Source organism: Dama dama, chromosome 24 (genome assembly GCF_033118175.1).
Source record: "Dama dama isolate Ldn47 chromosome 24, ASM3311817v1, whole genome shotgun sequence".
NCBI classification, from domain to species: domain Eukaryota; kingdom Metazoa; phylum Chordata; class Mammalia; order Artiodactyla; family Cervidae; genus Dama; species Dama dama.
Window position 1 is genome coordinate 40,054,666 of NC_083704.1, and position 19,148 is coordinate 40,073,813.

Consider the following 19,148-nt stretch of genomic DNA (forward strand, 5'->3'; position numbering starts at 1 on the left):
TTTGGTAGAGAAATATGTCACTGGAAAATATTATAGTTATTAATGAAGGTTCTGATACATTGTCTATTTTGGTTACACAATTATAGGGGTAGGTAGTGTTACAGTGGTATTAGAAATTAATAAATGGAGCTACATAGCATAGTAATTAAAAAGATCATCTGTCTTAGTCACACCAGATCTAACTATACTGGTCGTATCATCTTAGGCAATGTACTTAACCTCTCTGGACCTCAGTCCTTCCTTTTGCAAAACAGGGATAGCATCTACCTCATAGTGTCCTTATGAGGGTTAATTGAGTAAAGATATTGAAAGTAATTACATAAAGTAGTTGGTGGTGGTGGTGGTTTAATCGCTAAGTCATTTCGGACTCTTGTGACTGAAGCCCGCCAGGCTCCTCTGTCCATGGGATTTTCCAGGCAAGAATATTGCAATAGATTACCATTTCCTTTTCCAGGTGATCTTTCTGACCCAGGGATCAAACCTGAGTCTCCTGCATCTCCTTCACTGCAGGTGCGTTTCTTTACTGCTGAGCCACCAGGAAAGCCCACATGAAGTATTTAGCACTTAATAAGTGAGGGATTTACTTTGTTTATTTGTTTGGTTGGTTGCTTTTTAAAGCACCAAGCAATCACCTAATTTATCTGTGTTCTCATAGTTGGTCAGGGTCTATGGGATACCATCAATCTATCTCTGCATCCTTCATTTATTCATACATGTATTCACTCATTCTTCAAATATGCATTGGGTCCATATTATGTGTCAAGCTATGGTCAAGAAGCTGAAAATATCAACAGTATTAAGAACCAAAAGTTTGGAAGCAGAGAAACCTAGGATTAAATCCTAATGACCACTTCCTAGGTGTGTAATCCTGTGCAAGTGATATAGCCTCTGTTTCGTCATCTATTAAGTGTGACTACTAATATCCCCTGCCTCATAGAGTGAAAGAGAAAATGTTGGTCGCTTAGTCATGTCCGACTCTTTGTGACTCCATGGACTAGCTTGCCAGGCTCTCTGTCCATGGAATTCTCCAGGCAAGAATATTGGAGGGGGTTGCCATGCCCTTCTCTAGGGGATGTTCCCAACCCAGGGATCGAACCCAGGTCTCCCTCATTGCAGGCAGATTCTGTACCGTTTGAGCTACCTGGGAAGCATCATTGAAAGCACTTACCAAAGCATCCTGCACACTGAGCACTCCCTCAAAATATGTTAACCACTAAAGATTTAACAAGTCAATAAATGCGAAGGCTCAGAAGAGCACACGACATGTTGTAAATGTGTCTCATTATAATTTGTTTGCTTTTGACCACTGAAAAACATAAAACCGTTCTTAGCTTGTAGGTAATACAGGGAAAGGTTAAGAAATATGGCTGTGGGCCATAACCCAAGGCATAGTACATCATATGCAGAAAGGATAAATATGGTTTCTTGAAATTTTTGTTTCAATCATATATAATATGTGTGTGTTTATATATGTTTATGTCCTGTTTCTTATTCTGAACCGCAATCAAAGACTTTGAAAACATTAATCTAGAGAACAGTCTCAGCTCTCTGGAGAGCAGTGTCAAAATGCCAGCTTGCCTTAGCAGGTGGGTCACATAGCTTTACTAGTTTTAGTGGTATCAATTCAAAGTGTAAAGTCATACCAAGAGGATAGATTTCAATAAAATTAATAACTGAAAGGGAAGTTAGGTCCAGTTTATAACAAAGTAGCCTAAGAGTTAAAAAAAAAACAAAAAACACAACAACAACAAAGTAGCCTAAGAGTTAAACAAATAAATAAAAGAAAAAGAAAATTGCTATCTGTCTAGTTTTGCTCCCATCACTCAGCTGTGAGTGTTCCCAGGACTCTCAGGATTCTAGAGGAAAGGTCACAAGATCAAGGTCAAATATTTAAAAAATGCAGTTGCTGTGAGTTTGGAAACAGAAACATTCCCAAACATATGCCAACTTGTGCATTCACTAAAGCAGGGGGCTAACTTAATAATTAAAACTGCAATGTCTTCCAACATTTAGCTTAATTCAGCAGTTCTCTGCTGCATGTAAAATCCTTGGGGTACCCAAACTTAGGCAAGCTGAATTTCTCAGCCAGAATTGTCAGGAATGTTCAGAATATAAGCACTCCAAATTTGGGAACTGACTTCCGGGGGGATGTTGCTCATAACTGTTCCTGGCTTGGCCAAGCCCCCCCTCACCTGGGCAACAGTCCATAAAAATGAGTTTAAAATTCTAGGAATGTGCTAAATCTGGAAAGTGAGTACTGCATCTTCGGGGGTCCTTGTTCATCTGGCTACAAGATTTTATAGGGAACAATTTTCCAAAGATAGTACAGTTCAAGGAGCAAGGCTGCTCAGATTCCAGATTGCTGAGTCATTTTCCAAAACTCCACCTAGCGTTTGCTGGATCACTTTGTGGCAAGACAGAGTTTTTCTTTATGGAAGCACATATTCACACTACATTCAACTGTAACCATGTGGGAACTCAGTGAATGGTTCCATAAAACATATCTTCAGGTATCATAATGTGATCATAAAACTGGACATTCTCTTTCACTTATTAAAATACTATTAAAATAAATTATAGGTGGAGGAGGCAAGAAGTTCTTCTAAAAATGGCACCTTTAATTTCTGAAGCCATGTTTGCAAATTATAATTTTCCTAAAGAGATGTCTACCAAGATGACCCTAGCTCCTTGTCATTGAACTTACCCAACACAGTTGAACTTGTATTTTTGTTTGTGTATCCAATTAGGAGATAACCTTCCTCCAGCCAAAAAAAAAAAAAGCCTAGTGGGTCTTTTAGTTCTATACCATCAGTGCCTAGTGCCAATTGACAAAATAAGTATTTAATCAACATTTGTTGAAGGAACAAATGAATGAAAACAATCTAACAATTGATCAACTGTCACAGATCATATTAAAATATTTAACTTTCTCTTTTTCAGTTTAGCTTCAGAAAAACTTAAGACTCATTTCAGAATATTTGAAATCGATGTTATGTAAATAGTTTAACAAACCATCTGTATTAAATAAGTATAACACTTGACTGGCTTCCTTTGTAAAGGGTACAGTCCTGCACTACTGCCAGATTCAGAGTATATTCAAAACAGCTACCAATGTGTGGGCCAACCACTGCAGCTTTGATTGAAATCAAACTCCCACTGTATTTGTATTCTTGGAACTCTTAGTTAACTGCGTAAGAGGCAACCACGATAGGAGCTTGTAGAGAAACATACCTTAAAGACCTTTCCCTGAGTCTCAAGTCTACACACACACTGCCAGGCTTGATCAGGTAGCCAATCATGTTTGTGACTCACTTGTGTTTATTCTCAAAGCCGGTGAAAAGTACACAAACTCCATCTATACTCTCCACAATTGAAACTGAAAACTTTAAAATGGAATGAAATTTCTATCATTGCTTTTCCCATCTGTTAGTGAAAATCTTTCTTTTGGGATTGCTAAACCTAGATGCACATTGTTGTCTTTCCTGGATTTTGGGAGAGGGTCAATCCATATGTAGTATGAGAGGATGAGGGCAACAGAGAAAAAAAGAATCAAGAGATGGAGGGATAAAGCTGACAGCATTGCTTGAGCCTCTTAATCTAGGCTTGCTGAAAACTAGTTTCATCTCTAGTCTTGCCAGTTATATGGATTAATACATTTCCTTTTATTCCTAAATTAGTTCAACTAAGTTTCTGTCCCTGGCAACCAAACCATCCTAATATAAATAATTACTTTAGTCTCATGCAGAATGCTAAGTGATCATTAATAGGGCATTGTTTTAATACATTTTGGAACATTTAAAGAATGGAATATTATTGAGCTGATAAAAGTGATAGATATAGGTTTATATTTAACAAATAGAAAATTGAGGATATATTGGTGAGTAATAAAAGATAAGGGGCTTACCAGGTGGCACAGTGGTAAAGAATTCACCTGCCAATGCCGGAGATGCAGAGTCAATCCCTGGGTTGGGAAGATCCCCTGGAAGAGGAAATGGCAACCCACTCCGGTATTCTTGCCTGGGAAATCCCACGGACAGAGGAGCCTGGTGGGCTACAGTTCACGGGGTCTCAAAGAGTTGGACATGACTGAGCAACTGAGCACACAAACACACACACACAATAAAAGGTATAAAGGATTATTTTATTCCATAAACTAACTATAAATCCCAAATGAGAAGAGAGACAACTAAAGAAAGTAGATTGTGTCAGTGTGTATATATTTGTATTGGCCAAAGTCCAGGAGGAGATAAACCCAAATACAAAAAGTAGTTATTTCATGGCAATACAATCTTGAATGATTTAATTAATTAATTGAATATTTAATTATTTATTTGGCTGCACCAGATCTTAGTTGCAACATGTGGGATCTAGTTCCCTGACCAGGGATTGAACCCAGGGCCCCCTGCTTTGGGAGCACAGAGTCTTAGCCACTGGGCCACCAGGGAAGTCCCTGAATGATTTAAGTCTGCCTTTTTATTTGTCTATTTTTAAAGTTGTTCAGCAATAATTTATACTATGGGGTATTTTTTAAAATGCAGGTATTGCATCCTTGATTTCAATGTGTAATTTCCTCTTCATTCAGTTCTGCTTCAGTGCAATAAAAATTGTTAAAATATATAATAAGAAGACATACATCGAACGAACACCTTCAATAATCAAATTATTATTTAAGCATCTACCAGGTTCCAACTTCTATATTTTCATAGAATTGGTGGGAGATGAAATAAAAGAGATACAAATATCTATTATGAAGAAAATTGCAAATATACTGTTCATGAGGAAATTTACTGTCACCAGGTATATTTTCAGTGGAATTATGCAGGATGATATGTTACAGTATAGCTGAATATTTGGGAAATTTTAGGAGAGATTCCCATAATAAATTCTTGGGTTTCTCTTGGTTCCTCACAGCCAACATTGAAATGTCAAATCTTCCAGTTACCAATATTAATTTTTTTCCCATGGAAGTGAACCAGAACATTAGCCAGGATTAAACTCTCTTCCTGGAGTCCCTCCTCTAGGATATGAAAATAATAGTTCACATGCAATGGCTTGGAAGATCACGACCTCATGAGAATTAACATTTTATTTTTTCTTCCCTAGTTGAAAGGACTAGAGGGGTACTGTGGTCAGAAAAAACCTGTCTGCCTCCCTGTGAGGAAAAGAACATGTTATCAAGTAAATCATAAAAGTGCCTCCAGGAGATGACTCAGAAAGTGGTCCTCACTATCTGTTTCCCTCTATCTGAAATAAGGGTTTTAACTTTGTTGATCTGCTCTAAATTACCAGTTTGGAGTCAGTTACCTTATTGAATATGAAGCATTTACCTTGATATCTATAATATATGCTTCTTGATGACATTTTTCAGAAACTAAAAGATAACCAATTTATATGTCCTCTTTTGCCTCACAGTCAGCCAGCTTATCTCTTGTCTTCACATTTTCAGAAAAAGGAGGTAAGTTACCACTTTCGACTGCAGTAATGCTTTCTTTACTCACAACTGGGAACCTTTGAAAAGAAATGTCTTTGGAAGAAAGAAATGCACAATTTTACATTTGTGGATTTTTCTTCTTCTTTTGAGTGGAACTAGCTATAGGAAAATAAGAATATCATTTTTGCAGTTTATTATGTCACAGTTTACTTCTTAATCACGTTTATTAAGATTTCATTGTTGAACTGCTTCTGCAGTAACAGTATATTGGCATGTCACCTGTACCAGAGCCGACAGATCTCTAGACACTTCAGAAATGTTTGCAAATTAATACTCTCTACATTCCAGTAAATTATTTGATCCTCAGGGCCCAAAGAAGGAGGGTTGCAGATTGGATTCCAGAGTGGAATACTGTATTCTTTCAGTTTAAAAGGAAGAGATAGGAGAGTGTCTTAACTGGTATGCACACACTATGTGGCAGATACTGGAGCCAAAATATGCTGGTACCCAAATATGCTAGATGGTGGATGGCCACATCCTACCCCTCCCATAGGGCTGTAGTTCTGAATGTGGGCTTTGGTTTGGGCCCCTGGGTTCACATCCTAGCTCTATCATTTCCAGGCTCTTGAGCAAGTTTATTTACTTATCTAGCTTTGCTACTGCTAAGTCACTTCAGTCGTGTCCGACTCTGTGCGACCGCATCCCTGGGATTCTCCAGGCAAGAACACTGGAGTGGGTTGCCATTTCCTTCTCCAATACATAAAAGTGAAAAGTGAAAGTGAAGTCGCTCAGTCATGTCTGACTCTTTGCGGCCCCATGGACTGCAGCCTACCAGGCTCCTCCATCCATGGGATTTTCCAGGCAAGAGTACTGGAGTGGGGTGCCATTGCTTTCTCCGCTTTACTTTCCTCTAAAATCAAAGTCATTCATACAAAATCAAGGCCATACCTACCTCACACAATTGTTATAGTGATTAAATAAAATAACGCACATAACTATTGTATGGCATTATTTCCCCCCACTAGAATATATTGTCAAATTCATAATGTAAGTGAGAGAAGCCAGAACACAGGGTTCTTCTTTACATATATTCAAGAAAAATCTACTTCAAGATAACTATAAACTCTTAAGAAAACAATCTATAAATATCAGTTTTAGCCACCAAATCTAAATGGGTTTCATGTTTTTTTTTTTACTTACTTAATTTTTTGGCCATGCCACAGGGAACTCACACCCCCTGCAACAGAAAGGTGTAGTCCTAACTAACCACTGAAAGGTCAGGGAATTTAAATGGGTTTCATGCTAAAGGTCACATACTACATAGTTTAAGGTCACACTTCACCCATGCATTCACACATTCATTCATCAAGTATATATGTGCACACTCACCTCAAGGCATGGGTTTAGGTGCTGAGTATTCAAAGTTTGGGTAGAATAAATATGATTTCTGCACTGAAGCTCCTTCCAACCTGGGACACAGGAACTGAACCAGGAGAAGTAGAACAAACAGAAAGGTTCAGAGGAGAGGCAGAGAGTTTGGGAACATCATAAACTTAATGTCTGGAAATTGGCAGTCTTAGCTGTTTTGAAAGTTCAAATTACTTCTTTTTAAATTCCTGGATTTTAATATGTCTCTCTATACCTCTCTCTACCCTGCTGTCTGTGCCCTCACTTTTCCCTTCTTTTTTTGGGGGGGTTATTCCACACCTAGAATCTGAAGTAGGCTAAATTCCAAGTCCTTTCTTCTTCTCAGCTTCAGGGTCATGCAGAACCCTGGAGAGGGAAAATGGTGCTGCTGCCAGTGGGAGGAACTGCTGACCACTTGATCTTGTCTATTGTTTGGCCTCCTCTAGGTAGGTGACCGCTGATTAGAGGCAAGTGGGAGAATTCCTGGCAAGTAATCGTAGGCACCCACAGTTGTAAAATATGGAGTGTAGGCAGTGGGAAATATAGACGGTCAAGATTACCAATGATCTGTAGGGAAATCTGTGATTTCACTCTTAAGGTAGTACACAAAAATGTTCATTTTGGGAAGAGGATTCACTCACCAAATACTTGAACATTAACAAGGTACCAGATACTGTTCTAAGAACTGGGAATACATCAGTAAACCAAACTACCCAGATCCACTACCTTCCTGGAGTATATACTGTCCAAGAAGATGTGGACATAGATTCTTACCCTAAAAGTGTCTGTGAGCTCAGGAATCAAGATGATAGACTTGTGGTCCTCAGTGGTGTGTGCTAGCACCATGTAAAGGCAACCTTAAACATCCAGATGATAGAAACTATCCTTAAGATTCTGACTGGCTGGATCTTTGTTTGGTTTTGGGACTGAACCTTTTTAATTTCTCCTTCATCTTGATCCAGTCAAGCTGGAGACAAATGGGTATCTTCTAAGAAAAGAGGCTGAAGATGGTTTCCTTTACCAAGAAGAGCCATGGAATACTGGTCACTTCCTTCTTTTACAAATACTAGAAGGCAATAGGATTTTTCAGTTTTGGATATCTCAAGAGAGAAGTAGCAAAGTTCTTCTCTTATTTTTATTGGCTTAGAAAAGTGCCCTATAAGCAGTGCTTTAAAATATTTAAATGTATGCCTATATATTTTAAGTTTTAGAAAGAAGAGGAGGAATTACCATGTAACTTGAAACCCCGAATGATTCCTAAATTTTCAAACTACTACTAGTACTACTACTTCTAATAAGCTTTTATTATACATCACTTTACAAGTGTCCTCCCGGTAATACTCCCAAGAATCTTGTCAGGTACTGTTACACTTACTTAAGAAACTCAGGCTCTGAGGGGTCCCAGCGCTTGGTCAAGATCACACGGACACTGGATCGGTGAGAACCTAAACCTCAGAGCTCAGCTCTCAACCGTGACCTCTGAGGCACCCCGCCCTTTCGGAGTCTTTTACACTCACCTCCCTTATTTAGCACTTGAAATCTCTCTTGTGACCCAAGATGGATAAACAAGTTATAAATCACCGAGGAAAAGAAAATGTTTAGGAGACTATCGTCCAGGCCGATTGGGGAGTATTGGGGAGGGTAGCCTCGCCGGTGCAGGATATTCTTTCGGTCCGCAGCCCCCGAGCACGTTCCGAAACCTAGCAGGGACATTAGCTGGCTCTACCCCCGCTCTCGGGCGGTGCCCGAGGCAGCAGCAACTCCCGGCTGCGAATTCCGAGAGGTGGCTGTCGCGCCCACGCCCCCGCGGGCGCCAGGACTCGGGTGCAGATCCCAGACCCAGGAGTGATCCTTATCTCCTGGCCCCGGGGCGGGTCCAAAGGCTGCCCAGCTCAGCCAGGAACTGGAGTCCGGGACAGACGCCTGGCTTCAGAGGTCTCTGGCCGCAAGGGAGTTTTAAAGAGCTAGACCCTTTTCGGTTGAAGACCCCAAGCCCCTCTTGCTTTTTGGCTTCTTTCCCTCGCCTTATATTTTATCTGCGTCCAGAAAAGTTGGCCCTAAAGTTTAAGGATGCAGATAAGTGTGTGTATACGTGTGTGAGCGTGTGACGGATCCCATTTGGGGGACCACCATGGCCCGCCTCCCCAGGGTCGCAGAGGCTGGAGCACACCCTGCTCCAAGACCAGAACCCGCCCGCACGGTGCAGGTTGGGGGCAAGCCGGGAAGGCACGTTCCTCTGGGTTGGTTCAGGGTATTAGAGGGAATTGCGGCGGGGGGTGGGCTGGGTGACCGACAGCGTGGCCAGCCACTGGCCGAGGGCGGTAAGGAAGCTTAGGCCGGCGTGTGTGCGTGCGTGTGTGCGTGAGTGTGAGCGCGAGGGTGAGTGTGAGCCTCCCCAACCCCCACCTGTTTGAAATGGTTTTAAAATGCCCAAGCAGATTGCCCATGTTTTCAAAAGTTGCAGACGTTGGAGTAAAACACTTGCTCGTCTCCCACACCCCCGAAGGGCTATGCAGAGTCGTGAGCACTAAAATAAAAGTAGGAATGAGAGGGGTGTGTGAAGGGGGAGAAAAGTGGCTGATCCGGGAAGAGTCGGACTTAGGACCCAACGGGAAGCACATTGGAATCTCTCACTTCAGGAAGGCGGGGTGGGGCGGGCCGGCCGGCAGGCGGTCGCGGGGCGCATGCGCGCGCGTCTCCTCCCGCCGGCCGCTGCGCTCGGCGGCGCGGAATAGAATGAACTGTAACAAAACAAGCCGAGCCTTTGTATCTGCTTAAAGGGGACGCAGGCACTTCCCTCCTGTCCCCCCCGCCCCCGCTCAGCTACCGCGTCTCCAGGGCTCCCAGCAACTGGCTGGAAGGGCTTCCCTCACCCTCAGAAACTGCCCGCCAGCGAGGAAAGGCGAGCCAGGCGGGAGGCAAAGAGGAGACACCGCATTTCTAAGAGGCAAGAAAGAAAGGAAGGAAGGAAAAAAAATAATCCAAGCGGCGCAGAGTGGACTCTGGTCCCAGAGAGCACGGTCGGGCGCCGGAACGTGGACCGAGAAGCACCGGAATGCAAACAAAGCTCGCGGGCGCCTGTGCTGGGCTCGCGGGGAAGCCCAGAAAGTTTGTTTTATGATGGCTTGAGTGAGCGAGTGTGTGCAAGGGAGCGAGGCTGCCAAGTTTCTCTCTCCCGCTGCGTTGTTTGGGGGGAGATGTCTCTCCCATGAACCAGCAGGGGCTTGGGGGCTTGTGCTGTGGGGGGCACCTGTCTCTCGTTTTATCATTATTTTTTTTGGCGGGGGTAGGAGGGGTGTAACTCATCATGTCGAAAGTGATCCAGAAGAAGAACCACTGGACTAGCAGGGTTCACGAATGCACCGTGAAGCGGGGACCCCAGGGAGAGCTGGGGGTGACGGTGCTGGGGGGCGCGGAGAATGGAGAGTTTCCGTATGTCGGAGCGGTGACGGCGACCGAGGCGTCGGGGCTTCCCGGCGGCGGCGAGGGCCCTCGGCTGGGCGAGGGTGAGTTGCTTCTGGAGGTGCAGGGGATCCGGGTGTCCGGCTTGCCCCGCTATGACGTACTGGGAGTCATCGACAGCTGCAAGGAGGCCGTCACCTTCAAAGCCGTCAGACAAGGTAAGTCGGGACGCGCCTCCTGGAGGCACCCCCAGAATAGGGAACCGGCCTGAGGAGGCTCCCCCCGCCCCCCTTCCGATTTCCCGCTTTTCTCCTGCGAACGCGGCATAGGGGTGATGTTGAGGCCGTGTGCCCAGTGATGGTGAAATACACCAAGTTGTTGAGAGGTTGTGGGTTGTTTGCCCACCTGCGTTGGGAAGACGGGCTTGGGTTAGCTCGGGGAAGCGCAGAGATTTTTCCCTGGCCCGGTTTGCTAACCTGTTATCTCCGCCACCAAGTGCAGCAGTGGCTTGCCTGCACCGGGAGGAGAGTTGGGGAACTGAGGCAGGGGCAAAGTGGACGCTTTCCTGGCTCCCTGGGCGAGTGTTGCAGCGTGCGCAGCTAATGCGTTCTTTGATCTCTTAGCTGTTTTCAGATCTGGAGAATGGGTATGAAGGAGGTCTTTGATTGTTGGACCTACTTAATCAGAAAATCAGCATCACCCCGTGACCGGCCAGGTGGGCTAGGGCATCACCACCTTTCAGTCCCAAAGCCTGCAGCCTGAAGATCTTGCATTCACCCCACAGCTGGATGACGCATGTGTGTCTACCGTGTGGCCTGGCCCCAGACTTGTGGGTGGCGCTGGGGGGAGAGTGTAGAGAGGGTATTTCAGCGCCATTCAAGCCCAAGTTTATACTGCCACCAACGTCACCACCATCCCCATCACTGCAACCATCGTCATCATCCCTGTGAAGATGATTATAGCTGCTATTTCTTGTTAGCTTATTATGTGTCAGGTTCTGTGTAAAATGCTTTCCTTGCACTCTTTTGTTCTGATGCACAACAATTCTGAGAGGGAGTTTTTCTTACAAACCCCATGTTATGGATAAGGAAGTTGGGACTGACGTTGTTTCATTTACTGATGTTGGTTCAGTTACTTGCCCAAGGTCACACAGATGCCAAGAGTGAGGGTTTGAAAATCCTTGTTGCAGAGCCTTAACCACCAAGGAGGAAGAGGTAGGGGATGAGTGTGGGAGACCTGAGGGGTGCACTTGAGAGAAGGGAGTGGAAGCAAATTCACCTCTTAGAAGCTTGGAGAGGAGTGATGACCTTTCTGATGGCTGCTGGTTGGGGGGAGCCCCTTGCATTTTAGTTTGGTGTAGGCTCAGGGCTGTCCCTGATGTAGTGCAGTAGAGAAGGACTGGATTCCCTTAAAGGGGTCCCTTGTATGACCAAGCACCGTGATGCAGGTTCTTCCCTGCAAAAGCACCAGGTTGAGCCCTGGTGAAAAGTTCACACATGTGCCTGCGTGCTTGAAAGGGCAAGTAGCAGCTGGAGGACTGTGTCAGAGGAAAGGAGGGCTGGGCTGAGCTTGTCCGCTTTTGGAAACAGGCCTGTTCCAGATGAAGTGGAGGAGGGGGACAGGGAGAAGAGACAGGCCTTTTGGTAGCTTTGGGAGCTGAGGGACTGACAGTTATGGAACTCTCCTTCCATTTGTGTCTTCATTATCTGCTTGCACACCTCCTCCAAGAAGCCCTCAGGTATCCTGCCAGGATGAAGAAATCAGCCTTCCTCTGGACTCCCCTAAATGTGTGTCTTGTAGGTTTTTACTTATTCTGAACTATGTGTTAGATTCCTTCCCTTCTTTCCATACAAGGTGGTAAGCTCATTGAAAGGAGAGAATATGCCTCATTTACTAAACGTCGCCTCAACTTTGCTTAAGGTCCAACACCTTGTCTCACCTGGAAATATGTCTCCCTTATCTGTAAACTGGCCGTTTTGTGTTACATAAACTTATAAACATAAAGGGTGCAGAATAGTGCCTGGAACATAATAAGTGCTCAATAAAGACTAGCTATTATTATGTTTCAAGTGAAGTTGGGGCAGTTATTTCTATGTCTAGTTTTTAAGTTTAGCTTTTAAAAAAAATGTGTTAGTACTTTATTAGGTATTAGATATAGAATGATAATAACCCAGTGTATTACCATTACTACATTAAAACGGGTTCCACTTACTCCATATATCACCAAACATTTTGAGACACTTACGTGCTATCTACTGAGCAGGCAATGTTAGACATAAAATGAAGTTTACAAAACAGTCCTCAATCTCTCGGAGCGTCCAGTCTCATGGAAGAAGATAATGCCTATGTACAACTTCCAGTTGTATGATCAGAGAAGGTTTCCTGGAGGACTTTATTGTTGTTCAGTCTCTAAGTCATGTCTGACTCGGGTTTTTTTAGTGTCAGGAATCTGAATTATGAGGTTAACACCATAATTCAGGTTCCTGCATTACTAGGACTTGATACAACTGTAGAGAAAATACTGTGTCATAGCATTTGATGGGATTGGCTGCTGGTCACCGTGCAGGGGCATCTTGGAGACAGGGCTGGTAGGAGGACAGGCACGAGTTCCTGACTATCCCAGAGGTTATGGGGGCAGGGAGCGTTTTACTGGTGTCTAATAGATCGATGGGAGCTCATTCTCAGTGTGCGAGATACTATAGGTGGCTGAGCCTCCCTGCACCAAAGATTGGGAGGCTTTGTTCCAGTGTTGCTGCATGGTGAAACTCTGGAAAGGTCAATCAGATAACCAAGTGTGTTTGGAATCAGACGCCTCTGGGTTTGAAGGAAGCTAGTGTCTCCCCACCTTATTTCCTTTCACCCGGAATTATTCTGTGTGCCACGCAAGAACGCTCATAGAAAGTGTGTGTGCATGTGTGTGTATGCAAACCTACTTGTTCTTCTTATAGTGGAATAAAGTTATGGATGGGGACATTTGAATGGTCTGAAATCCACCACAATGTAAAAGCTACTATTTCCCGCCATGATTACACAGGCGCAGGCAGCTCTTCTAACATCTTCATTACAGAAAGAAGGTGCTGGAGAGCATTTCACCAGCCTTCTCTGTCTGTCTTTTTTTTTTTTTTTTGTAGCTTGTAACTTTTTATTTTGTATTGGGATATAGCCGATTTAACAATGTTGCGGTAGTTTCAGGTAAACAGGGAAGGAACTCAGCCATACATATATATGTGTATCCATTCTCCCCCAAAGTCCCCTCCCATCCACATCACCAGCCTTCTCTTTTATATTGAGAATATGATTTAAATTATACTATAAAGTTGTTCTTGTGTTTTCATTACTGTGTTTTAATCATATTAAATAGGCTCCTACTTGGTAAAGGAAAATAATACTTTTGAGTTGTCTGCACCTTAAACTAGCTACTCCCAGGGCCATGGGTCACTGTGGGTGCTGTCTGTATGGAAATGTCATGGTCCTCTTGTGGGAGAAAATTCTTGTCTTTCTATTTCATGGCAGCTCTCTGGAAAGTTGCACAGACCAAACTAGTCTGTTGTAAATGGTATATGAAATAGGACTGGTCTGTAAAAGTATCAAGCTAAACGGATCTACCAGGTTGGATTTGGTTTATTTTAAATGGGGGATGACAGTTTTTTGTCACAAAAGTGCCTTAAGAAATTTACATGTATATGCTATGTAAAATAAATCACTTCATATATATGATGTACTATAATGTATATAGTACATGTATAATACAATATATACATGTACTATATATACTATAGCTTTATATTTACCTGTAGTAAAATGTACAGATCTTCAGTATATAGTTTGATGGGTTTTGATGAATGTATATGCTCATGTCTGCTTCACCCAAATCAAGATACAGAGCATTTCCATTATCTCAGAAATTTCCCTCCTATACTTTTCCAGTCAGTTCCCTCCACCTCTTCCAGAGGCATTGACTATTTGATTTCTCTCACTTTGGGTTAGTCTTGTCTATTGTTGAAATGCATATCGGTGAAATAATGTACTATGCATTCTTTTCTATCTGGGTTTTTTCCCTCAACAAAATATTTTGGAGATTTTGTATTGTGTGTATCAGGGTTGTTTTGTATCATGGAGTAGTATTACATTGCATACATGTACCAGATTGTTTATATTTTTGTTTCTCAATGGACATTTGAACTGTTTTTTTTTTCGCCTATTATGAATAAAGCTGCTATAAATGTTCCAGTTCTGCCATATCTTTGCCAATCTTTGATCTTATCTATCTTTTGAACTTTAACTATTCTAGTGTATGTTGAAAAAGGAGAAAAGTGAAGTATTTTCGAATGGTACATTCCAAAATAGGCACAGTGAGAGATTAACAACAATGTGAGAAGATAGAACAAATTATAACTGTATACTGTCATAAAAGGTATGTGAATGTGGTCTCTCAAAATACCTTACCGTACAAATTTCATGCCTTTTCTCTCTTATTAATATGAAGCACTTATCATGCACTGCAGCTGCAACTTTGCAGTTTTAAGTATGAAAGCAAAACTAGCATGTATTTCTTTTTTCCTTCTTCATGATTTTACAGATAGAAAATTCATTCTTACTGTAGATCTTAGTATCCACAGCTTTTGAGTTTTTTTCATTGTGCCATGTGGCAGATGGGATCTTAGTTCCCAGACCAGGGATCAAAACCTTGTCCTCTGGGGTAGAAGTGCAGTCTTAACTAGGGAAGTCCCCACAGCATATGATTTTTTTAAGTTGAGAACTTCCACATTTTCACTTCAAGGAGGTACTTTATGCCTTCTCTTTGGCAGATCTGAACTACCAGCATCTCTCCTCTTGTGCTTTGGGGCCATTATTGAGCACAATAAGGGTCACTTGAATACAAGAACTGCTATACCTGGACAGTTGATTTGATAACGGAACTTCCAAGTGACTCATGGGAAGGATACCCTGGACAAAGGGATGATTCATGTCCTGGGCAGGACAGAGCGGGAAGATGGGAACTTTCATCATGTTACTTGGTGCACAATTTAAAACGTGTGAATTGTGTATTTGTGGAATTTTCTGTTGAATATTTTCAGACTGTGGTTTACTGTAGGTGACTGAAATCACAGAAAGTGAAATAGCAGATAACAGGGAGCTATGATGGTTAAGGAAAACATTTCTGTAGAATGTAACTAGTATTTTTTGAGCACTTGCTTCTAAAAGGCCTGGCCCTTGGCTGAGCTAGTGCTTTATGGGCATTTCTTTATTCCTCCCACCTGGACTTAAGTGTCAGAGACTGAAGTTCAGAGGGTTTGTTTGGGTGGCTTTTCCAAGGGTCATGCAAGTGACTGAAGTGGAGCTGGAACTCAGCTGTGTTAGGTTGCAAAACCCATGCTTCCAGTTCTTGGGTCAGTGAATTTCAAGTAGGGTCCCCAGACCAGTGGCATTGACATTACCAGGGAACTGGTTATATGTGCAGATTCCTGGCCCTTACCTCAGCCCTACAGATACCTAAACTCAGGAGCGTGCAGCCTGTGGGTGTTTTAAACAAGTCCTCAGGTGATTCTGATGCATGCTCAATTCTGAGCACCACTGTCCTAGGGTATAGAATGACATTGAAAATATGGCATTGAACTTCCCTGGCAGTCTAGATGTTAAGGCTCTGTGCTTCCAATGCAGAGGGCATGTGTTTGATCCCTGAGCGAGGAACTAAAATTCCACATGCTGCACAGTGGAGCTGAAAAAAAAAAGAAGAAGAAAACAAATGTGACATCAAATGAAACGGATAATTGTGAACAAGCTAGGTGACTAGTGCTGTTATCTCCAGTATGTTACCTATTTGGACCTTTCTTTATACCTAAAATAAGTGGATATGCCCCTTCACTTCCTTTGCATTCATAAAATGCTAAGATTCCCTGAATAACCCAGACTCCAAAAGTTTAAAAGGGTGTGATTGTAGTTTCCCAAACTGGTAATATTATAGGTCACGCTTACATATTTTTGTAAGTGAATTTTGTGGTTTTGCAAATTACCCAGGAACCAAAACTGTCCCTCCACTTTTTTTTTTACAGACAGAATGGAGACAATAAATAAGACACAATTTAAAAACCACAACACCACCACCAGACCCTTCCCCAAGCTGTAATGAGGGACTTAGGACCATTACACAATTGAATATAGCTCTTGGTGCTTTTTTGAGTTTTGTTTTGACATTGCGTGTTTATTTTGACCAATTGGAATGTATTACAACAGCTTAACAAAATAATTCTGTTCTTGTTTTAAAACACAGTGCTTTATCTTGCTTAGTTTCCTGTGAATTCTGCTTTTGGGGTCTCTGGGCTTGCTTCCTCCCCCACCCCCCGACCCCACCCAAGATGGTCACAAGATTGACCTGTCTATTTAGTGTCTCTTCAGAAGGACCTCCTCATCTGGTGGTGTGCTCCTAAAGGCTTAACAACTGGCTCTGGTGGCAGGGAGACACTGATTTGTTGCATCACTGGAGTTGGAAAGAGATGCATCATGTAATTCGTTCTCCAGAGCCAGTCTGAGCTGGCCCCAGTGTTCACACTGATCCCCGTATAAGAGAGCTCCCTGGATCACATACCATCTCCCCATTTTGGTTTGTGTCTTTATAGCCTTGATATAATTTCATATTATCTTCTTTTGTTGCTTCTTTATTGTCTGTCTCTCTTCCCATTGGAATGTAAGCCTCATGAAAAAAGGAAAGTTATCTCACGTGTTCATGCCTCTATTTCCCTAAAATAGTACCTGGCAAGTCATCAGTTCAGTACAGTCACCCCATCATGTCTGACTGTTTGTGGCCCCATGGACTGCAGCATGCCAGGCTTCCCTGTCCATCACCAAGTCCCAGAGCCTGCTCAGACTCATGTCCATTGAGCTGGTGATGCCGTCCAACCATCTCATCCTCTGTTGTCCCCTTCTCTTCCTGCCTTCAATCTTTCCCAGCATCAGGGTCTTTTCCAGTGAGTCAGTTCTCATCAGGTTGCCAAAGTATTCGAGCTTCAGCATCAGTCCTTCCAATGATTATTCAGGACTGATTTCCTTTAGGATGGACTGGTTGGATCTCCTTGCAGTCCAAAGGACTCTCAAGAGTCTTCTCCAGCACCAAAGTTCAAAAGCATCAATTCTTCGGTGCTCAGCTTTCTTTATAGTCCAACTCTCACATCCATACATGACTCCTGGAAAAACCATAGCTTTGACTAGGCAGACCTTTGTGGGCAAAGTAATGTCTCTTCTTTTCAGTATGCTATCTAGGTTTGTCATAGCTCTACTTCCAAGGAGCAAGCATCTTTTAATTTCATAGCTGCAGTCACCATGTGCAGTGATTTTGGAGCCTAAGAAGATAAAGTCTGTCACTGTTTCCACAGGTGCTTGCAAAAATTTGTTGGCCGCGTGAATGAATTTTCTCTTGTTGCTTCTTATTAGGATGGTGAATGTAGATCAGGCCATGCACAACATGTTTCCTCCTTTCCTCTTTATTCCTCTTTGACTTCTTCTCAGTTTGGATCCTAATATGTTCATTTTCTCATCACTAGGCATTCTGATCAGCTGGTTCTCTGTCTAATAATTTATACTGAGCTATAAATAAATAAATAACTGACAAGGCTTCATGAATTATACTTAAGTGTTTCTGCCTGTTGACTCTAGGTGGGGTTTAAGAGATGAAATTTCAGACGTTCATTCAACAGGATGATGAGGAGCTGTCCTGTTTTCTGTTTATGTGGGACCTAGTCTATATCAGCATCCGGAAGAATGACACTTTACCTCTGTTTTCTTGTAGCCTTGTCCCTGTGTATAGTTTTTCCAGCCAGGAGCAAATCGGATCTTTGCTGCAGAAAACAGTCTGATTTTTGTCCTCTCTTGCTCTTAAACTGAGCTTTGTGTTTATGTCTTCTTTTTTTTTAACTTAAACTTTCAAAAATCAATCTGTTTTTATTTTTGGTGCCAAAAGACCACTCTCGGAAGGATATATTTAGGTTTTACTGTGGAACATTCTATAGCTTTTACAAAAAATAATGCAAGGACAGTGAACCCAACATGTCCATTGTTTCTGGTGGTACTCTTTGCCAAAGGCCATGTTATTTAAAAATAGAATAACTTGACCTTATGAAGCCTTGGCGTACAGTGGGCTCACTGCATTTGTTGGCATTCATTACCCAGCTAGTTTCGGATGGCAGAATTGATGATATCCACCAAGGGGAATTAAGCGGTTTATAAGGGAAAACATTCTGACATCTCCTTACCACAAGGGTTTACATGAAGGATGTTGCTTTATAAACGATGATTATTTAATGCAAAACACCCGTCTCTGATGTTAGTGGTCCCTTCCTTAAGTTTGTATATACGTGTAACAGAATATACTGATTTTTGTATACACTGTGAATAAAGGCTGTCAAATTCGTTAAGGGCTGACATTCATATCCTAAAAGAAGAAGGTTACTGCCTTCCTGCCTGTCTTTATGGAGCTCATATGTGAGATCTATAACCTTGAAAAATCCTTGGTAAACACTGGGGCTTTGCTCTGCTGCACTCCTCTGGATGTCAACATCCATGTAGTATGTCTGGGGAATTCGTTTTGGTGTTTTTCACAGCTGAACCTGCATGGATGTCAAGGACAAGCAAGTAATACGGACTTTTGCTTTATGGTATAGTAGCCTGCGGAGGGTCCAGTGTGTTCTGGGTATTATCCTTTCTGAAAGCATGTAGCAAATCGAGAAGATGTAATTTGAACAATGTCTCTAATCATTAAATAGTAATCTCTTTTTATAGCTAAATAATTAAAGAATGGATACTCTATAACACAGTTGTTTCTCTAGCCCTTCTCTCTTAAGTAAAAACTGAAGACCTCCTGGTGACTCACAAGACCCCCCACCCCCCCCACAATCTGGCCCGTAACTTGTCCTCT

General features: G+C 42.5%; 1 protein-coding gene across 14 annotated transcripts in view; it reads left to right on the forward strand.

The window, feature by feature from the left end:
* The first annotated feature begins 9,535 nt into the window (after positions 1-9,535).
* Positions 9,536-19,148, forward strand: part of MAGI1 (membrane associated guanylate kinase, WW and PDZ domain containing 1) — a 630,820-nt gene continuing 621,207 nt past the window's right edge. For 11 of the 14 annotated variants that reach the window (XM_061128127.1, XM_061128130.1, XM_061128132.1 and 8 more), the window contains exon 1: positions 9,536-10,458. In XM_061128127.1, the coding sequence (XP_060984110.1) occupies positions 10,146-10,458 (313 nt within the window). In that variant the 5' untranslated portion in view covers positions 9,536-10,145. The remainder of the gene's footprint in view (positions 10,459-19,148) is intronic. The other 3 variants (XM_061128136.1, XM_061128137.1, XM_061128142.1) reach the window with 1 other exon arrangement.